General features: G+C 45.1%; 1 protein-coding gene across 1 annotated transcript; it reads right to left on the bottom strand.

The window, feature by feature from the left end:
• Positions 1–2611: 2611 nt before the first annotated feature.
• On the bottom strand, positions 2612–6786 carry LOC119092002 (eukaryotic translation initiation factor 3 subunit D-like). Its single transcript, XM_037214954.1, is given in 4 exon segments — positions 2612–3482; positions 4132–4446; positions 4448–5146; positions 6680–6786. Coding segments are annotated over 3 exon segments (1638 nt in total). The 5' UTR covers positions 5117–5146; positions 6680–6786; the 3' UTR covers positions 2612–2828.
• Positions 6787–22083: the final 15297 nt, after the last annotated feature.

Genomic DNA, 22083 nt, shown 5'->3' with positions numbered 1-22083 from the left:
TGTCACCTTTCACAGTCAAACGCGGGCTCAAAAGACGGGGAGCATGATATCACCTAAAACTTACCGGCCAATTTTACGCTTACAAACATCAGAACATTAAGCACAGAAAAGACGAGCGTCCTTCAAAAAGTCATGATCTCTGAAGGTCATCCTTCAAGGTCAAACGGGGTTCAAAGGACGGGGAACTCTTTACCGTCCAAAAATTATCCGCCGATTTTAAACTTGCACATATCAGAATATTCACCACAGAAGGAACTAGCGTCCGTCAATAAATCGTGACATTTAAAGGCCATCCTTTAAGGTCAAACACGGGCTCAAAGGACGGAAACTCCATATCACCAAAAAGCTACCGGCTGATTTCAAACTTCCAAACATCAGAAAATTCACAAGCGCAAGATTTAACGCTCGTGAAAAGGTCCTGACATTTCAAGGTCATCACCCAAAGTCAAACGTAGGCTCAAAGGACGGGGAGCTCCATATCACCCAAAAATTACAGGCCGATTTTAAACGTACAAACATCAGAATATTCACCAAATGAAGAACTAGCGTCCGTCAAAAAGATGACCTTACAAGGTCATTCTTCAAGGTCAAATGTGAGCTCAAAGAACAGGGAATTTCAAATAACCCAAAAATTATCGGTCAGTTGTTAACTTGCAAAAGTCGGAATATTCACCACAAAAAACTAGCGTCCGTCAAAAACTCCTGACCTGTCATGATTACCTTTTTGGTAACATTGAGAGGACGCCAGTTCTTTCTGCGGCGAATGTTCTGACTTTTGCAAGTTAAAAATTGACTGGTAATTTTTGGGTGATATTGAGTTTCCCGTCATTTCGGTTCACATTTGACCTTGAAAGATAACTTTGAGAGGTCACAAATTTTTATGGGCGCCAGTTCTTCCTCTGATGAATATTCTGACATTTGGAAGTTTAAAATCGGCTGGTAATTTTTGAGTGACGTTAAGTTCCCCGTCATTCAAGCCCGCGTTTGACCTTGAAGGTGACCCTGAGAGGTCAGGACTTTTTGACAGACGCTGGTCTTTTCTGTGGTAAATGTTCTGATGATTCCAAGTGTAAAATTGGCCCGTAATTTTTTAGTGATATCGAGTTCCCCGTCCTTTGAGCCCGCGTTTGACCTTGAAGGACGACCATGAGAAGTCAGGACTTTGTGCTGGACGCTAGGGTTGTTCTGTGGAGAATATTTTGACACTTGCATGCATAAAATCAGCAGGTAGTTTTTGGGTGATATGGAGTTCCCCTGTCTTTTGAGGCCGCGTTGGACCTTGGAGCATGGCCTTGAGAGGTCAGTACTTTTTGTCAGACACTAGTTTTTTGTGGTGAACATTCTGATGTTTGTAAGTTTAAAATCGGCAAGACTTTTTGTGAAATGAAGTTCCCTATCCTTTGAGCACGCGTTTGACCTTGAAGGATGATATTGACACGTCAAAACTTTTTGACGGAAGCTAGCTCTTGCGGCTGTGAATATTTTGACGCTTGCAGTTTTCAAATCTACCAGTACTTTTCGGGTGATATGGAGTTCCCCGTCCTTTGAGCCCACGTTTTACCTTGCAAGGTGACCTTGAGAGATCAAAACTATTTGATGAACGCTAGTTCTTTTCACGAATAATATTCTGATGTTTGCAAGTTCAAAATCGGGTGGTAATTTTCGAGTGATATGGAGTTCCCCGTCCTTTGGGTCTGAGTTTGACCTTGAAGGATGACCTTAAGAGGTCAGGAGTTTTTGACGGACACCAGTTCTTTCTGTAGGGAATATTCTGATGTTTGCAAGTTTAAAAGCGGCCGGTAAGTTTTCGGTGGCACCGAGTTCCCCGTCTCTTGAGCCCGCGTTTGACCTTTTAAAATGGTCGGTTAGATGTCCAGAGTTTTTTTGACGGATGCTAGCTCTAACGCTTATGAATATTTTGATGCTTAGTTTTCAAATCGGCCAGCAATTTTCGGGTGACATCGAGTTCCCTGTCCTTTGACCTAGGTTTTGATCTCGAAGGTCAAATGGGATTGCAAAATAAAGATAATTTTCCATGTTCTCGTGCCATTATTGGCCTAAAGACCTATTTTCAGACAAATCGGAGCTCGTCGCTAAAATATCACTGAATAAATCGCTAACTTCACGGACATTGGAGCGAACTCGTCTACGGAATCGTGTGGAAGCGGTAATTGGCAGGTGACAAATAGCATCAGTCGACGGGACGCATCTTTTCACGATGAGAACAGCACGCCCACTTTGGCAATCACTGCAACGGTAAATACGGCGCTCTAACGTAAGCACAGCCGCAAGAATCAACGGGCTATCGTTTTCTGTGGCCTTGGATACGCTGCTGGTTTGAGGCATGCCACCTTCAGAATTTCTTCCTGAAAAAACACGCGTGCGGAATGAACGCGAAAGTAAGTACCTAGCTATCGCAACGCCATCATGGCACACGCCACGCCCAGGGGTTCGCACACGCATCCAAGGACACTGCCGGAGAGTGGACAGGGGCCTCAGATCGCCATCGCACTTCCCAGTGCCCCTTGCCACCCGATGCCTCTCGGAAGATTCTACCTCAGCTTATGCATCGCCATGTTTAAGGTATCCGGGAAGATCGTTCAAAATACGATGACAGGGCCAGATATTTATTTTCGGCAATTGCTGGATAAAGGAACGCACTAACCAAGCGCGTATACCAGTAAAATATAGGGCCACCTAACTATTGCGACATTCCAAAGAGACACTGCGTCAATGACATAAACAACACCAAGCTAGAAAATCTCCAACAGGATAGCCAAAGCCAGAATTTTTCGCGGATTATCACACCCCGTATCTGAGCGCGGCGCTCAGTCATCCTCCTCTTCCACACCCTCATCGCTGTCTTCCTCGTCCTCGTCTGTCTCGAATGTGTCGTCTGGGATGTCATACAGGTTGACCATCTGCTTGTTGGGGTCCTTCATAATCAGGTACTTGCCCGGCTCGCGGGCGCGGATGATGTCGACAATACAGCGCAGGATGCCCCAGGCGTTGTCCATCGACAGGTTGATCTGCGTCGCGAACTCGCTCGGTTTGAAGTGCATCACGTTCAGGATCACGTGCTTGCTAGAGTCGCGCGGTGCCACGCGCGACACGAAGCCGAACTTGATGATGCCCGAGCCGGCCAGCAGAGACTGTACCGTCCACTTAGCCATCTTGCAATTGTTATTCTTGAGCTCGTTGGCGAGCACGGCGGCGCGCTGCGTGTCCAGCTTCTGGCGCCAGTCCACGTTGTTGGCGTGCTTGGGGTCCCACTCGTTGAGCGCGCGGATGGTCATGAACTGGCCTTCGGCGCCGTATACGGCCGCGTCGTGTTCGGTGCGCACCACTAGCTCGACGTCGTCGCCCAGCGAAAACTGCCGATAGCGGTACGCGACAGACGCGATCGACTCCGGGTCGTCCTCCTCCTCCACGAACGGGTTCGGGTGCTCGAACTCTTGCCGCTTGTAGTCGTTCAACAGCACCTGACGGCCAATGACAGCGACAATAATTAGCGGCGACATGCATCAGCACGGTACTGACGCAGAGCTGGAGCACTCAGTGATCGGGTCCAAGCTGCTATGGAAATCAAGTTTGCAATCAAGTTTGAGATTCTACGGAGTTCATTATTCCTCAAGGTCAGAAAACAAGTGAGTGCTTGGAAAGCAGACAATTTGCATGCAGAGCAATCGATGCCATGGGCAAAGCGAATAGTTTTTTTGAAGCACTCGTGGCGAATTCCGTCATTTATTCCTCGATTGCATAGCATCTTTCTTCTTGGAAGATGTCCAATCCTTACATAATGTTATTTCTGTAGTGTTTTTGTCCACATGGACCCCGTTGGTACACAAACGGTGAACAAGCACTGAGGCACAGTTTGCCCTCCATGAGACTTATATACGATGGTCAATTGGCAATAAATCATTAATCGTATCCACTCACTTGCGGGAGCGTCACTGTCGACAATCAATTGCGCTTAAATGTAGAACTTTCATTTTTCAGAACATTCGAAACACTGGCTTCGGTACTCAGCCTCAGATGCTGCCGAATCAGCGTGCTCCGCGGAAAATTTCAACGTCTTACATCCCAATCGTCGGCGTTGTCGCGCAAATACACGCATACACACGTACGTACCTGTTCGGGGAAGTTATGATTGATAAAGGTGGCCTCCATGGCTAGGTTTCTCGGCGAGTTGATGGACGGACCCTCGTCGTTGGGCGGATCCCGCGACGTCTCCGAAACAGTCACCAGGTCAAACTCGGACTCGTCACGCTTGTCAAAAAAGATCAGGTTGCCGATCTTTTGGACGACGATGTCCCAGGAGTAGTTGCTGCGCGTGCAGCACATGAGCGTGGCCAGGATCTCATCGGTGGCGAACACGTTGCCGCCAGACTTGGCCAGCTTCCGAATGATCGGGTCGTCCGTGGTCGTGACCTTGTGGTGGATGCGGGTCGATGCGCTCAAGCACTTCCGGCCTTTTGACGTTGATGCGGTCCACCAGCCTGTTGTAGTACTTGACAGCGCCGCACTTGTACAAGTCGACCGGCTCACCGACGCTGGGCAGCGAGAGCTTCTGCAGGCGCGGGAAGTCCATCTCCTCGATGACCACCCAGTCGGGTCGCACAGTGACCGAGGCGTCACGGTTCTTCATTTGGTAGCGGTTGTAGTCGAAGCGCTGCCGGTTGCCGAACTGCTTCTGCAGGCGTCGCACCTGGCGCTGGCGGTTGGCGTCGCGCGTCTTCTCGCCCTTCGTCATGACACGCGTGTCGGCCGCCTGGCCGCGCTGCAGCAGCTGCTGCTGCCGCTGGCGGAAGTTGCGCTGGTAGCGGCCGCGGAACATTGGCTTGGGCACCTTAGGCTGCACCACCAGTTTGAAGCTGTCTTCGTCCTCTTCGTGCAGGTAGGCGTATTGGCTGCCGCCCCCGAACTGCGAGTTGTATTTATTGCCGTAGCGGCGGTCCTGGAAGGCGCCCTCGCGCGCCGACAGTTCGGCCACCTTGCCAATGCGGTCTCCCTTGGAGAATGGCTGGTATGGCATGTCAGAAAAGCGGTCCACTGTGGCCGCCGGCCCCCAGCCGCTCTCGCTGATCTGCACCTTGGGTGGCACAAACTTGGCCATTGTGCGGTAAACTGGTTTCAACAGTGCAATCTGTAATGTATGCCATATATTGTGAGCTGTCATTTTTGCTTCAGATACTGACAGGCCTTCACAAAGAAATTAACATTTAGCACAACACCAACTTCATGCACATCTTATCAAATTCAAAAGAAAGGGCAAAATGATGCACAGAAGCCATGGCCCAGACAGTGTAAGTTTGAATGAAAAGCACAAGCAGGGACAGGAAAAGGAATCACTTTGGTCTGTTCATGGGAGCATTGCAATGGAACCAAATTAAATGGGTGTGACTAATTTTGTAATGAGATGGGCTTAAATGCATTCTGAAACTCACACATATGACATGTATTTCTGGAAGGAGAGATGTAGCCATTTTTAAGGCCAGCATTGAGTCATTCCAATATTTCAATATAGCCTGTTACCATCATGAAACATACATATGTTGGTTTCCTTTTAAACTGTTTCAAAGCATGTTTCATGACCAATGCATCATGATCATATCAGTTACAGAATTACACATAGTGCAATAGTAATGAAAATGAGGGCTTTGAGTTAAGTCACACTGACTTGCCCTGATGAATTTGGGGGGATGTACCCAGAATCAACTAAAAAGAAAACCCAAAGAAACATTCATCAGAAAATGGCAAAAGTTGATTATACTACACATCAAAATGACATATTTGTACTCTTACACTCATAATGGCATTCACAGCATGTGACAGCAGCATAACACCACACTGATCTTTGATTGGTTGACATGTCAGCGGGGCAGCAAAGCACTTTGTGCACTGTAAAATAAGTACTGCAATCATTGCAGAGCATGGACACTAGAAAAAGCAAGGCCCAAAGAAGGCAAACAAAAGTGCTTTCATAGCATGGAGCACAGAGCTCGATGAAACTTCTATGTGAGAGGCTACTTTACATAAGAATTAAGAGCTATTCAGCCTTTGAAGAAAATTGATATTACTGAAGAGGTTGCATGAATCTGATCCAACAACAAGTGAGAAGAACAAAAAGGTGGTAAACTCCCATTAAAAGGTTAAAGGTATTGTGCAAGGTGTCGCTAAAATGGCACCCAGTTAGTTGACATGTGGTATGTATACCTAAGTGTCTATCAAATTTAATTTGCCATATATTGGGAAGATAAGGAATGGTATGCTGAGCTAGACAGTGTAAAGACCATAAAATATCATACATGTTCATCCCCATAAATTTAGCTAGTGGGCCACTACTTCAGCCATGACTGGCCCATAGGCTTTACACCATATGGCCAGACTGCAAATGAAAGACCAGCAGTGGCAACTTGCAGAGGGCACAGACTGAGGCGCTCATGAGATCACGGTTGAATTTCATTCCTTAGAATTTACCCACCAGTTAAAGACTAGCACGGCCAAAATACACTGAGAATATCTGCACTTGTAAGAAGTACGTAAGCACCCAACGCCAAATTCTTGCACTTTCATAACGTTACCGCACAAGAAGCTATCGTGCGGCAGGTTGTACACTCAAAGAAACGCTGTTACTCAAATAATCAAAAAGTCATAACTTCCACAGTCAAAACGATACCTGAATATATCTGGGGCTTCTCCACCAGGAGAACGGATTCCGCAGATCCGCTCTAACTTTCGAAGAACATTATGCAAACGCGCCGACCTCACACGCTGTCACTGCGCAACAAATGTCTACAGTACGCAATCATTGGGATATAGAGCAGAGTATGTGCACAAATATTCGTGATACGTAACGTTTGGGAATTTCATAAGAAAGGGTACTCTAGATAAGACAGTAGTAAAAGCCTTATTCCTCAGAAAAGCCAGGAGAATAGAGATATAGTTGTGTTGATATTTCGGCAACATGCCTTTCTCGACACAATTTTCATTTCCTCACCACTCAAAAGCATTTATAATTTTTTAACATCAGCCTTCTATTTTCAATGGTTCGAGGTATATGAGCTTGGACCATTTACGCCCCCAAATTGACCAATTTCAGGTATTGCCCATGTCGTTGCATCATACGTTTTTAGACGCAGAATTGCCTCGCCCATGGGATCGTGCGGCCAGAACTGACCAGTGCTGATACGTTTTGATATAGATATTTTATATAAATATTTGATATAGATAGGGCGCCGCCTTCAAAGGTTTTTGTCTCCTAACTCCAAAATTATGGAAGAGGGAAAATTTCAAGTTAAACCATCGTATTGGCCGTGCAGTTACGCATCCAATGGCGTATAATACAATCACATTCTACCGGGGGCGGATCTAGCGTGGAGTTTGGGGGGGGGGGGGCAATCGTTCGTCGCCAGCTGGCTGGCGTGGGATCCGAGGTCCAGTGCACGGTGCCTCTCGCGAGTACCTAGTAGGGACACCATTCAAAACCGAAAAAAAACACCGAAATGCTTTTGAATATTAAACAGAACTTAAAACAACAGTTAAAGCTGCTGAATATAAAACAGACGGTAAGTAGACGAAACTTTGATGAAGTTCTGGGAATATTTTGGGGCGGCCAAAACCTACTCCCAGAGGTTTTGGGGGGCCATGGCCCCGTGCCCCTCCCCCCCTCCCCCCAGGACCCGCCTATGCATTCTACCAAGTTGAAGTTTTGTCGTTCCATGGCGTTTGCAGGTAAAACCAGCCTTTTATTTCCATTGGATAGATTGATGTGAACTTGGACACTTTACTTCCCAAATATCGGGCATTTTGAAATCCTGCCAATGTCGTTGCATTAAACCTTCTTAGTCGCAGAGTTGCCTTGTCCATGCGATGGTGTGACCGTAACTGTCCAATGCTGATAGGTTTTGAGTGAGGTATAACCAACGTGGAATCATGTCCAGAAACGGTTTTTTCATCTAAAAGGCCTTAACCGGGACAGAACATGCTACCGCTTCCTTCATACACTGAAGTTAATATTGGCCCTTATTTCACCCCAAAAAACATCCGTTTGAAGATTTTGATTTTTTCCGCAACAAAGTGGAAGAGCAGAATTTCATGACAGCCACCTTGCTGCGGATAAATCAAAATCTTGCACTGCTTTTCGGTGTGAAATGAGGGCCAATAGTAACATCAGAATGTTTGCTTTTGGGAGCATCTTCTGTCCAGGTTTACGCTTCTTCGACGAAATGGCTATTTTGGGTTGCATCTTGGTTGGTACCGTTGGCTGTATCTAACTCAAAACATATCAGCATTAGACAGTTGAGGTCCAACCACCGCATGGGCCAGACAATTCTGCGCCTTAACAGGTATTATGCAATGACATTGGCAGGGTTTGAAAAGTGACGATTTTTGGGACGTAAAATGGTCCACGCTCATATCTCTCGAACCACTGAAAAAAGAAAGTTGATTTCACCTGCAAACGATGTACAACGATGTTGCAAGTAGTTGTCTACATTCTTGAACACGGGGTGATTTGACCGGGCAGGATTTTAAAATGGCCGATTTTTTCGACGAAAAGTTGTTTTTTATATTTCTGTTAAGCGGGTGGTGAGACAAAAATTTTATCATGACAAACTTCGTAATTCAAAAATATGAAAACAAAATTTGTGGTTACAAAATGGACACTTTTGGTCCATTTAGTGGGTGAATGATGTGGCAGGTGTTTCTGTGCGTGGAAACAGTCTCTAGAACAATTGCGATGTTTAGCGCGGCTTCGGAAGGTTTTTTGAACTAACTGCAAAACCATGCAAGGGAGAAAATTTGAATTTGCACCATCGTAATGGAAGTGCAATTACGCGTCTGATGACGTATAATACAGTGGGATTCCACGAAGTTGAAACTCAACTATTTTTGGTGCGCTCAGACTTTTTAGGTTTTGTTTCTGCAACCAGCTCCGTTCGAAGGCAGACTGCACTTGCAAACGATACACAATGATGTCACAAACATTTATTCTCCTTGTTGTCAACATGGAAATGAACACAAATCTCACAATGGCCACTTTGTTGCGGAAAAGACAACATCTTGAAACGGATGTGTTTTGGTGTGAAATGAGAGTCAATACTAAATTGAATGCGTGTACGAAGGGGGCATGTCCTGTTCGGGTTTACGCTTTTCTAGAGGAAATGGCCGTTGTTGGACATGATTTGACGTTGGTTGTATTTATATGAAAACGTATCAGCATTGGACAGTTTTGGTCGCATGATCCCATGGGCGAGGCAATTCTGCGTCTGAAAACGTAAAATGCAACGACATGGGCAAGACCTGAAACTGGCCAATGTGGGGGCGTAAATGGTCCAAGCTCATACACCTCGAACCATTGAAAATAGAAGGCTGATTTCACTTGTAAACGACTTGGAACGACAAAAGACTTCAGCTGGTGGGATCACATTGTATTATACGTCATTAGGCGCATAACTGTACGGTCAATACGATGGTCTAAACTGAAACTTTATCACTTGCAGAGTTTTGTAGTGAGTAGAAAAAACCTTCGGAGGCCGCGGTTAAGATTGCAATTGCTCTAGAAATTGTTTACAGACACAGAAACACTTGCCCCGTCATACGCACACAAAATGAACCACGACCTTGCGCTTCACAAAAAAACATCACGGGTTTAAACTTATGCCTTTTTTGAAAAATTTGCAATGGTCAGATTTTTCCTCATCACCCGGTGAGCAAAAATGTAGTCAACAAGTTGTAATATCGTTTTACATCGTTTGCAAGTGAAATCAGGTTTTTTCATAGGGTCGAGAGTTATGAGCTTAAATCATTTTACGTCCGAATAATCGGCCGTTTTCACACATTACCAATGTCGTTGCATTATACATGCTGAGACGCAGAGTTGCATCGCCAATGCGATGGCGTGATCTTAACTGTCTAATGCTGATATATTCTGGATAATATACCACAAACCTGAAATCATGTTCAAAAATTGCCATTTCTTCTAAAAGGCGTAAATCTGGACAGATAATGCTCTCACTTCGTACACACACTGAAGTTACCGTTGGCTATCATTTCACACCAAAAAACATCGTTTTTACCATTTTGACCTTTTCCACAACAAAGTGGCAGTGGCAAAAGTTGTGTTTTTTTCCATGTTCACAACAACGGCACTGAATGATTGCAGCATCATTGCGCATCGTTTACAAATGCAATGTGCTTTCGAACATAGGTAGTTTTAGAGAGAAACCTTAGAAGTTTGCGCGGACCAAATATGGTTAATTTTTATTTCGCTGGGACCTCATTGTATTAAACGTGATTAGAACTGTAATTGCACATCTAAAGCGATGGTGTTATTCCAGTTTTTTCAGTTTCGTAGCTATTCAGTGAGTTGATAGAAGTCTTATAAGGCAGCGCTCAGAATTACAGTTGTTTTATAAAACAGATTGAAATACACCTAACATACGCATGAACACCTAACACCTAAAACACCTAACATACGCATGAAATGGATGACGGCATTTTATTTGTTACTAATAAATCTCACGATTAACTTTTTGACTGTTTTCAAAAGAATGGCTGGTCCCAAAATGTTGTCATTGTCCAGTGAACGGATAGACAGTCTACAGCAGGATATAGCAAGAATGGTTGGTCCCAAAATGTTGTCATTTTCCAGTGAACAAAAAGACAGTCTACAACATATAGCACACTTATATATCGTTTGGAAGTGAATTCAGCCCTCTATCTCACTTGGTATGTTAGATATCAGCTTAGACCATTTTACATACCGAAAATCGGGTAGTTTCAAATAATATAACCGTCATTGCATTACACGTGTTTAGACGCTGAATTGCCTGGCTGTGTGATTTAATTGCCTGTCCTGCGTTTTTAACCTTTTAAGGCTGATGCGTTTTAAGTTAGATACAACAAACTTGGAGTCGTGTCCAAAACGTGACATTTCGCCTAAAGCCATAAACCGGTTTAGGTCAGGTTGGCATACGTCACGTTAGGTTAGGTTTGGTTATGTAAGGTTACGTTAGTTTAGGATGGGTTAGGTTAGGTTAGGTTAAATGAGGTTAGGTACGGTAATGGTTATGGAAGTTAGGTTACGTCATGTTAGGGCAGGTTAGGGTATGTTAGGTGAGGTTAGGTCAGGCTACGTTACGTTAGGCAATGTTAGGTTTGGGTAGATTGGGTGAGGTTAGGTAAAGCTAGGTTAGATTAGGTTGAGTTAGGTTAGGTTACGTTAGGTTAAGTTAGGTTAAGTTAGATTAGTCCAGTTGGGGGACTTTCATCTTCACTGCTAAGTCAAACTAAGAATTAAAGTTTGTAACATCATTGCGTATCGTTTCCAAGTGGAAGCTGTTTTCAAGCGTAGCTGGTTTCCCATGCCAAACGTTGAAACTTTCCTCGGACAAAAAATGCTCCATGTTCGAGTTTTTGGAATCTGGTTGTAATATACGCCATTAGACGCATGATTCCACTGCCAGAAGGATGGTGTCAGTTTAAATTTTCTCACTTTCATGGTGTTGGAGTTAGATAAATAGAAATCTTCCTAACCCGCGCTCAACTTTGCAATTTTTCTGGAAAGTAGTTACATCCACAAAAACACTTGCTGCCTAAGAAACACACTAGGTGGGCTACGACCTTTTATGCCATATAAAAACATCTCAGTTTCGTATCTTTGAATTTTTGGAAAAACGCTAATTGTCAAATTTTTTCTCATCTCCTCGTGAACCAAAATATAATCAACAATATGTGTCATACTGTACATCACTTGGAGAAGAAATCAGTGTTCGATCTCAGTTGGTTCGTTAGACATGAGCTTCGATAATTTCACATACCGAAAACCGACGGGAGTTATTTCATGCCAAGCTCGTTGTATTGAACTTCCTTAGGGGCGTAAATGCTTGACTCATGTCATAGTGTTACTTTAAGCTTTCTAATGCTTAGACGTAGACTAAACTGAATATTTTTTGTTACGTACAGCAAACCTGGATTCAGTCCAAAAGGCGGTATTTTGTCTTAAAAGAGTAAACTTGGTCGGAAAATCGTCTCTCTTTATACACACACCGTTTGGACTATGGCTCCCATTTTATTCTCCAGAAATATGCAGGTTAATATTTTGATTTTTTTTGCGCAAAAAAGTTGCCATCATTAAAGTTGTGTTGTTCTCCATGTTTAGAACAGGAATCAAAGTTTGTAACGACACTGTTTATCTTTTTTTAAGTGGAATCTGCTCCCGAACGTAGCTGGTTACGGAGACAAAAGTTTTAAGTTCCAGTGGACCAAAAATGGTCCAGTTTTAACGCCGTCTAACCTCATTGCATCATACGTCATTGGACGTGCAATTGCACGGAAAACGCAATGGTGTGATTTAATATTTTTTCTTATTTTCATAGTTGTAAAACTAGTTAGAAAATTTTTCAGTACTTCGCTGAAATTTGCGATTGTTCTGGAAACCGTTTACATGAACAGAAATACTTGACGCTTAATGCACACACTAAATGTGGCACGAATTTTTGACATTATGACAAAAAATCTCACATTGCAAAAAAGTTAGCTTAATTCGAAAAAGATGGGCATGGTCATCTTTTTTCCATCAAATGAGGAACAAGAATGTAAATAATATTATGTGACATACTTGTACATCGTTTGGAAGTGGATTAAGCCTTCTATCCTAATTGGTTTGTGAGGTAAGGGCGTAGACCATCTTACGTATCGAAAATCGGCAATCTTGCCGTTATATTAATCTTCTTGCATTGTTCCTGTTAAGATGCGGGATTACCTGGCTCTTGCGATCGTGTGACTTAGAACTTTCAAATGCTGATAGGTTTTAGTTCGAAACAACAAACCTTAAATTACATCCAAAAATTGGCTTTTCATCATAAAACCATAAATCTGGACAGAAAATCCACCCGCTTCGGACGCGCACTGATGGGATTTAGGCCTCTATTTTGCACTAAAAAATGAAACGTTTTTGAAAATTGGTATCCGGTTGTTATCAGTTAAAACTGGCCATTTTTGGTACGTAACATAGTCTAAGCTGATAGCTCACGAACCAAGTAAGAAAGAAGTCTGATTTTTCTTTCAAGCTATGTAGAAGTATATTCAAGGTGCTGACTACTTTTTGTTCACTGAGTGGTGAGGAAAACAGTTGACAATGACCGTTTTTCGAGAAAAAGTCAAGTTTATGAAACTGAGCTTTCTGGTATTAAATAAAAGGTCGTGGTCCATTTAAGAAGGGTATTAAGCGGGAAACTTTTCTGTGCATGTTAAGAGGTGCTAGAAATATTGTCACCTTGAGCGCAGTATCTGAAAATTTTTCCAATAACTCCAAAACCATGGAAAAGAGAAACCTTGAACGACACCAACGTCTTGGTCGTGCGGTTACGCGTCTAATGACCTATCACACCACAAGATTCCACGAAGCTGAAATTGAACCATTTTTGGTCCACGGAAACCTCAAAGGGCTGCCTCAGCAACCACGTGCGTTCGGAAGCACTTTTTTGCAAACAATAACCGATGATGTTACAACCTTCGGGGTCCTAAGTCTAGTACAAAATATGGCAACAACGGCGCAAATCTCACAACTATCACTAGGGTTTCCATGCTAAAGTGCGCTCTGCAGGCTCACAACTTTCTAAATCTTAAACACATATATGCATGAAAATTGCATAGAAATGAAGCTTGAATAATCATCTTTCGATTTCCCGGGGCAAAAGTGTGGGCCGTTGCACTCCTTTTCGAGCTATCAGGCAAAGCGTACACCCGTGAACGCGCCGTGACGTCCAGACGTGGGATCGAATCCTGCTGCCGCCGACTCTTTTCAGCAGAGTTGGGATGGAACAAGGAGTGAATGCGGACACTGACTGACGATAGAACTATTAAATCTAAAAATATTCTGGTTATATAGATATGTATGCATAAGACGGAGAGCTGTACTCACACACACACACACACACACATATATATATATATATATATATATATATATATATCATGTATAGCCTGAACATGCAGCTGATGTGCTGTGAAACGTGCCAAGGGTTATTACAAGAAATACACATGACACCTTTTTAGAGTTAAAGAATATAGTTCAGAGGCGTTGATGCAGCTGCGGGGCTACACACAACAGGCTATTCCTGGGTGCATAGCATTACTGTACTTGACACATGGAAGCTATCGCAACGGTAGCGGTCCAAAGCTGGCCGTCCCCAACGCTGCCAGACGTGGGACCAGGCACTTGGTTAGGTGCTAAGTTGGGATGCAGGCGGCAACTGTTGTGCAGGGCTGGCAATGCCGCCTGAAGACCAGCGCAGCATTGATGGCACAGTAGCGATGCAAGCACGTCTGATGGGGAAACAGTTGTTCCTAAATGCAGGATGGCAAACGTTATAACGATGAGTGCCAGGACGGCGAGCTGTACTGCACGGCGGCAAATTGATAAAACTTCTTTGCTTGATCTTGAAGAGCTTAAACACTGACAGACTTATGACTTAAGTGGCCATGCTCCCTCAAACAATTTGCCGGAGGGATTTTTGGCATGAGAAGAATACAAACATGCTATAACTGGCTTCACTGGTGAACTGAACCTGAAAAGGTAGCACATTACAAAACTTGTGAAATAAATAGTTGGAACTTTAATATAATGCCACATTTTTATATGTTTTTCACCAAGCTTTGTAATTTATAGCTTTAACTTCCATCCATTGATCCCAGGGTAGGAAACGCAGCTGGAGTGCAGTGGGCAGCTTAGACAGATTTCGAGGATGCATCAGCATCTGAAACATATGCAGCATTGGGTTAAGGCAATAAGAGCACTCAATGGACCTTAGATTACCCCAAACCATGCCTCAGCTATACACATTCTTATATAAATGCAATAGGCTGCATTGATTTAATATTTTTGTACCACCTTGCACTCAAAATTTGCTCGCATTGTAACAAGGACACTGTGTTGATGTAAACTATGCAAGGATGTCGTGCAGCAGATACAATGCTGAGGATTGGGTTACAGCTGACATTCAGAATATTGCAATATTTGACATAAAATATCAGCTTCTATAAATGTCACACATCCGAAATCCTCTCTTGCATAAACAGCCATTCTGTCAAAATGAGTTTGATAGCCCTGTATGCGGTTAAGTTAAGTTAGGTTAAGATGGGTAAGTTTAATTTAATTTCAGTAAGGTTAGTCTCACCGGAGACTTTTATTCTCGCCCCTACGTCAATCCGAGAATCAACGTGTGTAACATCACCTTGTATCGATTGGAAGCGGAATCTGCTTTCGAACATGGCTTGTTTCGAAGAGGGAACTTTAGAAGTTTCCGCAATCCAAAAGGTTCCATTTTCAACCTCGCGCAATCTTATTGCATAAGGCCCCATTAAACGAGTAATTGCACGGCCAGCACGATGATGCGATTTAAAACTTTCCAACTTTGAAAGTTTATTAGGTATTAGGAAAACATCTTCAGAAACTGTGCTCAACTTTGTATTTGTTCTAGAAACTGTTTAAGTCCACAAAAGGAATTAAGACTTACGACCATTCATTTTATGCCAAAAAATGGCACTCCTTTTTTAAGTTTGTTTTCGAAACAAATGGCCAAGGTAAACCATGTTCTCGTTACGCCGTGAAAATGGTGGTATTCAACAACGCGTGCCATACTTGTACTTCGTTTGGAAGTGAGATCAGACTTCTATGTTAATTACATTTTAAATCATTTTACGCACCAAAAACCGGAAATTTTCAACTAACACAAAGCTCGTTCCCTTATAACTGTTTAGGCACGGAATTCCAGACTCGATGCTGATAGGATTTGACTTGATGCAACAAACCTGCAATCATGTCAAAAATTGACATTTTCTCATAAAGGCATAGAGTGTAGACAGCAACTTGTAACATCGTTTTACATCCCTCGAAGATAAAATAAGCCTTTTATTTTCATTGGTTCGAGGGATTTTCCCCTGGACCATTTTACGCCCAAAAAATCGGTCGTTTTCAAATGCTGCCAATGTGTTGCATTACACCTGTCAAGACGCAAAATTGCCTTTCCTATGCGATGATGTGACCTAAACTGTCCAATGTTGGTAGTGTTTTAGTCAGAAACAACCAACGTGAAACCATGTCTAAAAATGACCATTTCGTCTAAAAAGCGCAAACTGGGACAGAACATGCTGCTGTTTCGTATCCACACTAAAGTTACTGTTGGCTCTTATATCACCCCAAAAAATATCCGCTCCAAGATGTTGGCTTTTTTAACAACAAAGTGGCCGGGGTGAGATTTGGGTTCGTTTCCATGATAACAACAATGGCACCGAACGTTTGTAACCTTACTGTGTATCGTTTGAAAGTCCCATCTCCTTTCGAACGGAACTGGTTTCAGGACATTGCAAAACCTCAACAAAACCTTTGAAATTTGCGCTCATCAGAAATGGTTTCTTTTCAAAATTAAGAATTCTCACTGCATGATACGTCATTAGACGCGTACTTCCACGGCAACTACGATGGTGTAACTTGAAGTTTTCCCACTTGCATAGTTTGGAGTTTTTTGAAATAACCCTTCAGAAGCCGCGCTCAAATTTACAGTTCGTCTAAGAACTGTTTACAAACTGTACGGAGAAACACTTGTCGCTTCAAAGACATTCTAAATGGACCACGGCCTTTCATGTTAAAACGAAAAATCGTAGTTTAAAAATATTGTCGCATTTCGGAAAAAATTGGTTAAGGTCAAATTGTTTTCCCATAACGCGGTGATCAAGTATGTAGTCAACAACTTGTAACATCGTACCACATCGTTGCTTGGACCATGGACCATGTTACGGCAAAATTGGCCGTTTTCAAATCATACCAATGTGTTGCATTACACCTCTTAAGACTCAGAATATCCTTGCCCATGCGATAGTGTGACCTACCCTGCCCGAAACCGATAGGCTTTGAGTTAGGTACAACGAACTTGGAATCATGTCTAAAAATGGCCATTCCGTCTAAAAAGTGTAAACGGGGACAGAACATGCTCCCGGTTCATACATACACTGAGGTTACTATTTGCTCTCATTTCACACCAAAAACCTGCGTTTCAAGATTTTGACTTGCTTTAAATGTGGTGAATTTTGTGTTCATTTAGATGTTGACAACAACGGCAATGCATGTTTGTTAAATCACTATGTATTGTTTGAAAATGCAATCTGCTTACGGACGGAGCTGGTTTCGGAAACGAAACGTTGGAAACATGCGCGCACCAAAAATGGCCCATTTTCAAAGTGAAGGAATCTCGTGGTATTAGATGTCGTTACACCCTTAATTGCCCGGCTATACGATGGTGTACTTTGATTTTTTCTGACTTGTACAGTTTGGGAGTTATTTGAAACAACCTTGAGGAGCCACGCTAACATTTGTAATTGCTGTATAACCTGTTTCCATGCACAGAAACACTTGCCGCTTCACACACAAACTACATGGTCCACAAACTTTCACTCAAGGACAAAGAATAGGATTTTAAAAAGCTGCCTTTTTGAAAGAAATGGTCACGGTAAAAAAATGTTTCCCATCACCAGGTGATCAAGAACTGTAATCAACGACTTGTAACACGGTTTTGCGTCGATTGCAAGTAAAATCAGCCTTCTATTTTCAATTCTTCGAGAGACATAAGCTTCGACCATTTTAGGTCGGAAGAATCGGCCGTTTTCATGTCCTTCCAATGTGTTGCATTACACCTGCTTAGAAGCAGAATTGCCTCGCCTATGAGGTGGTGTTACCTCAACTGTTCAATGCTGGTAGGTGTTGAGTTCGATACAACCAAGGTGGAATCATGTACAGAAATGACCATTTCATCTAAAAAGCATAAACAGACAGGACATGCTCCCGCTTTGTACACACACTGAAGTCCCTATTAGCTCTGGTTTTGCACCAAAACACATCCGTTCCAAGTTTTTGATTTTTTTCCTCAACAAAGTGTCCGTGGTGAGATTTGGGTTGGTTTTCATGTTGACAACAACGGCAATGAATGCTTGTAGCCTTATTGTGCATCGTTTGAAAGTGCCATCTGCCTTCGAACGGAGCTGGTTTCAGGAGCAAAACCATAGAAATTTGCGCTCACCAAAAATGGGTCATGAAAATTTAAAAAAATATTATTGTATTATGCGTCATTAGACGCGTTATTTCATGGCGACTACGATGGTGTAATTTGAAATTTTCGCACTTACATAGCTTAGAAGGTTTTTTGGAAATAGCCCTTCAGAAGTCGCGCTCAAATTTACAATTCGTCAATTTACAATTGCTTGCATGCACAGAAACACTTGTCACTTTAAAGACACCCTTAATGAACTACGATCTTTCATGTTAAAACAATAACCGCAGTTTTAAAATTTCTTACTTCGAAAAAAATGGTCATGGTCAAATTGTTTTCTCATCACCCGGTGATCCAGCATGTAGTCGACAACTTGTAACATCGTTCTATATCGTTGGAAGTGAAATCAGTCCTCTATTTTTATTGGCTCGAGAAATCCTGGCCCATGCGATGGTGTGACGTGATCGTAACCTGTGTGATGGTGATGTGACGTGATGACGTGACGTGATCGTAACCTGTCCATTGCTGATAGGTTTTGAGTTAAAGATGACCAAGGTGGAATCCTGTCTAAAAAGGACCATTTGCTCTGAAAAGCCTAAACGGGGAAAGAGCATGCTTCGGCTTCGTACACACACTGAAGTTTCTACTGGCTCTCATTATACACCAAAAACATCCGTTTCAAGATTTCGACTTTTCTGCATTTAAGTGCCCGTGGTGAATTTTGTGTTCATTTGGATGTCGACAACAGCGGCAATGCATGTTTGTAAAATCGATGCATATCGTTTGAAAGTGCAATCTGCTCACGAACAGAGCTGGATTTAAGCGAAACCTTGGAAATTTGCGCGCACTTAAAATGGTTCATTATCATAGTCAAGGAACCTCGATATTTAACACGTCATCAGACGCCTATTTGCACGGCGAACAGGATAGTGTAATTTAAAGTTTTCCCATCTGCATGGTTTTGCAGTTTTTTATAAGAAATAAACCTGCAGAAGCCGTGCTGTAATTTACAATTAATCTAGAAACTGCTAACATGCACAGAAATACTTGCCGCTTCATACACACTCTAAATGGACCACGACCTTTCATGTTGAAAGAGAAATCGCAGGTTCGAAATGTAGTGTTTCTTTGAAAAATATGGTTAAGGTTATTTTTTTCACATCACCCGGCGATCAACCACGTGGTCAACAACCTGCAACATCGTTCTATTTCGTTGGAAGTGAAATCGGCGTTCTATTTTTATTGGTTCGAGAGATCCCTGCCCATACGGTGGTGTGATCTAACCTGTCCGATGCTAATCGGTTTTTGAGTTGGAACGAACGTGGAAGCATGCCTAATAATGGCCATTCCGTCTGAAAAACATAAACGGGGATAGAACATGCTCCTGCTTCGTACACACGCCTAAGTTACTATTGCCTCTCATTTCACACCAAAAACATTCGTTTCAAGGTTTTGACTTTTTCTGCATTAAAGTGCCTGTGGTGAGTTTTGTTTCTTTAGATGTTGTGAACAACGGAAATGCATGTTTGTAAAGTCGCTGTGTATTGTTTAAAAGTGAAGTGCATAATCCTATTTAGAAGAAGCATTGCCTTGCCAAAGCGCTGGTGTGACCTACACTGTGCAATGCTCATAGGTTTTGAGATAGATACAATGTTTGTGGCGCAGTTGTGCTTTGTGTCCTGCGCCCCCGCTGGGGCGGGGGTGCGGTGGGGGCGCGCCGCCGTCGCGGTGGTGGGTGTCGGGTTCGCGGGGCGGCCCCGGCTCGCGGCCCCCGGCGGTCGGCAGTCGCCGTGCGGAGAACAGGAAGGGTGGAGGCACCGTGAGGAGCTGCTGTGGAGCGTGAGGAGCTGCCAAAATACAGAGAAGCTTTGGGTGACATACTTGACGTCTCATTACAAGCTATTTCGGCAAAATGGCGACTGGATTTGATGTGAGACTGATACCAGAGTTCGGCGGTACGAGTGATGCAGATGCGGTGGACTGGCTTGAGCAAGTGGAGCTGATTTGTGGACTGCAAAAGCCCCCAGCGTGCGAGGCGTCAGTGATTGCTCTGCGGCTGACGGGCGGCGCCTCAGCCGTGTACAGGCAGCTGCCCACTGAGGACCGGCAGGACGCGAAGAAGGCCAAAGACGCCCTGAGGACGGCATTCGGCGTCGACAAGTTCGTGGTCTACTAGCTGTTCGCCTCGCGCCGGCAAGGGCACGTGAGACGGTCGACGTCTACCTGGCCGACCTGCAGCGGTTGGCGTCGGTGTTCGGCGGCCTCAGCGACGAGGGTATGAGTTGTGCCTTCGTTGCTGGGCTGCCAGACGCTGCCAGGCGCACGCTGCGCGCCGGTGCTCGCCTCGAAGGCCTGCCGTTGCCGAACCTGGTGGAGAGGGCGCGGGCCGTCCTCAGGGAGGACGGTGCAGCAGAGGTCGCGGCAGCGGCAGTTCAGCGAGGGCGATCGACAGCAACAAGCTTCACCTGTTTCACCTGTGGACAGGTCAACCACCCGGCCAGGGACTGTCTCGGCGGTCTGGGTCGAGGCCTTGGGGGTGGCGGACGCCGTGCTGGTGGACGCCGGGGAGGAGGAAGACGCCGCTTCCGGTGGGACCGGATAGGTCACGTGGCCGCACGTCAGGTCACGCTGTCCGGGAAACGACGCCGGAGAAGCGGCGTCAGCGCCAGCCTCCTCTCCGGCTCTGCAGTAGACGGCGCTCCACCCACCGCGCGGCTGACAGCGGACGGCACCCGGTGTGAGGCGCTGGTGGACACCGGCTGCTCCGTGTCCATTGCTCGCGTCTCTGTTTGCCGCCGCTGGAGAAGGCAGCCAGTTAATGTGGTGACCCTGGGTGGAGACAGATACACGTGCGAGGGTACCGGACAAGTGACCGTGAGTACAGTGTCGGGTGCGGCCCGTATAGAGCTGCTTAATGAACGGCGTGAGGGCGTTTCGCGGCGTGTCCGTCAGTGCGTCGAATGCAGTGCAGTTCGGGGTCGATGCACTGCCGGCTGGGTAGGCGTCTCCGGTGGAGGCAGCGGCTTGTGATGTGAGCGCAGCCGCTGCCGTGTCACCCGAGCCGGCCGGCCGTGGCCCGGGGCAGAGGGCGGCGAGTGACGTGGGCGCGGCGGGCGCCGTGTCACCCGAGCCGGCCGGCCATGGCCCGGGGCAGAGGGCGGCGAGTGACGTGGGCGCGGCGGGCGCCGTGTCACCCGGGCCAGCTGGCCGGGACGAAGGGCAGAGGTCAGCGCTGCGTGTTACTGACTCGAATGACACTGGTATGCCGAAGCCAGACAGCGACGGCGGTGTCAGATCGCCGTCACCGCCACCATCACTGCATGGAGCAGCCACTCCACATCAGTCATCTCGTCTGTCAGTAGATGCACTGGACTACGCGGTCCACTTCGACCCGCAGAAATAACATGGAGTATGCAGTGGAAATGGAGTAACTCTACAGGACCTGAATGTTTGACAGACCAAGTGCCGCAGTATGACGTGCCGGAGAACGCCCGCCGTGAGTTCAACGAAGAGCTGTCGCGACGGGCCGATGATGGATGGCTGGTGCCATATGATGAGGAACAACATGGACCTGTGAAAGGATTGGTACCGTTTATGGCGGTCTAACAGAAAAACAAGAACTAAGTGAGACCAGTCTTGGACTACCGTGAGTTGAATAGTCATGTAGCAGCGCACACAGCAGAGGCAGACGTGTGTGCCGATCAGCTAAGGAGGTGGCGTCAGCACGGAGAGAATATCGCAGTTGTGGATCTGCATAATGCATTCCTGCAGGTGCATGTCCACCAGCATCTGTGGGCCTTCCAAACTGTGCAGATTCACGGCCATCGATACTGCCTGACGCGGCTTGGCTTTGGGCTGAAAGTGGCCCCTCTGGTGATGAGGGCAGTGGTCCGGACAGTTCTTGAACAAAACCCAGACGTGGAGCGGGCCGCGCTGGCCTACGCGGACGACATTCTGGTGAACGAAGACATCATGAGCGCTGATGACGACGTGGCCCACCTGGCAAGTTACGGGCTGCAGAGTAAGCCGCCTGAGC

Source organism: Pollicipes pollicipes, unplaced genomic scaffold, assembly GCF_011947565.3.
Source record: "Pollicipes pollicipes isolate AB1234 unplaced genomic scaffold, Ppol_2.1 Scaffold_3447;HRSCAF=4054_pilon_pilon_pilon, whole genome shotgun sequence".
In the NCBI taxonomy this organism is placed as follows: Eukaryota; Metazoa; Arthropoda; class Thecostraca; order Pollicipedomorpha; family Pollicipedidae; genus Pollicipes; species Pollicipes pollicipes.
This window is presented reverse-complemented; position numbering and strand designations above follow the sequence as displayed.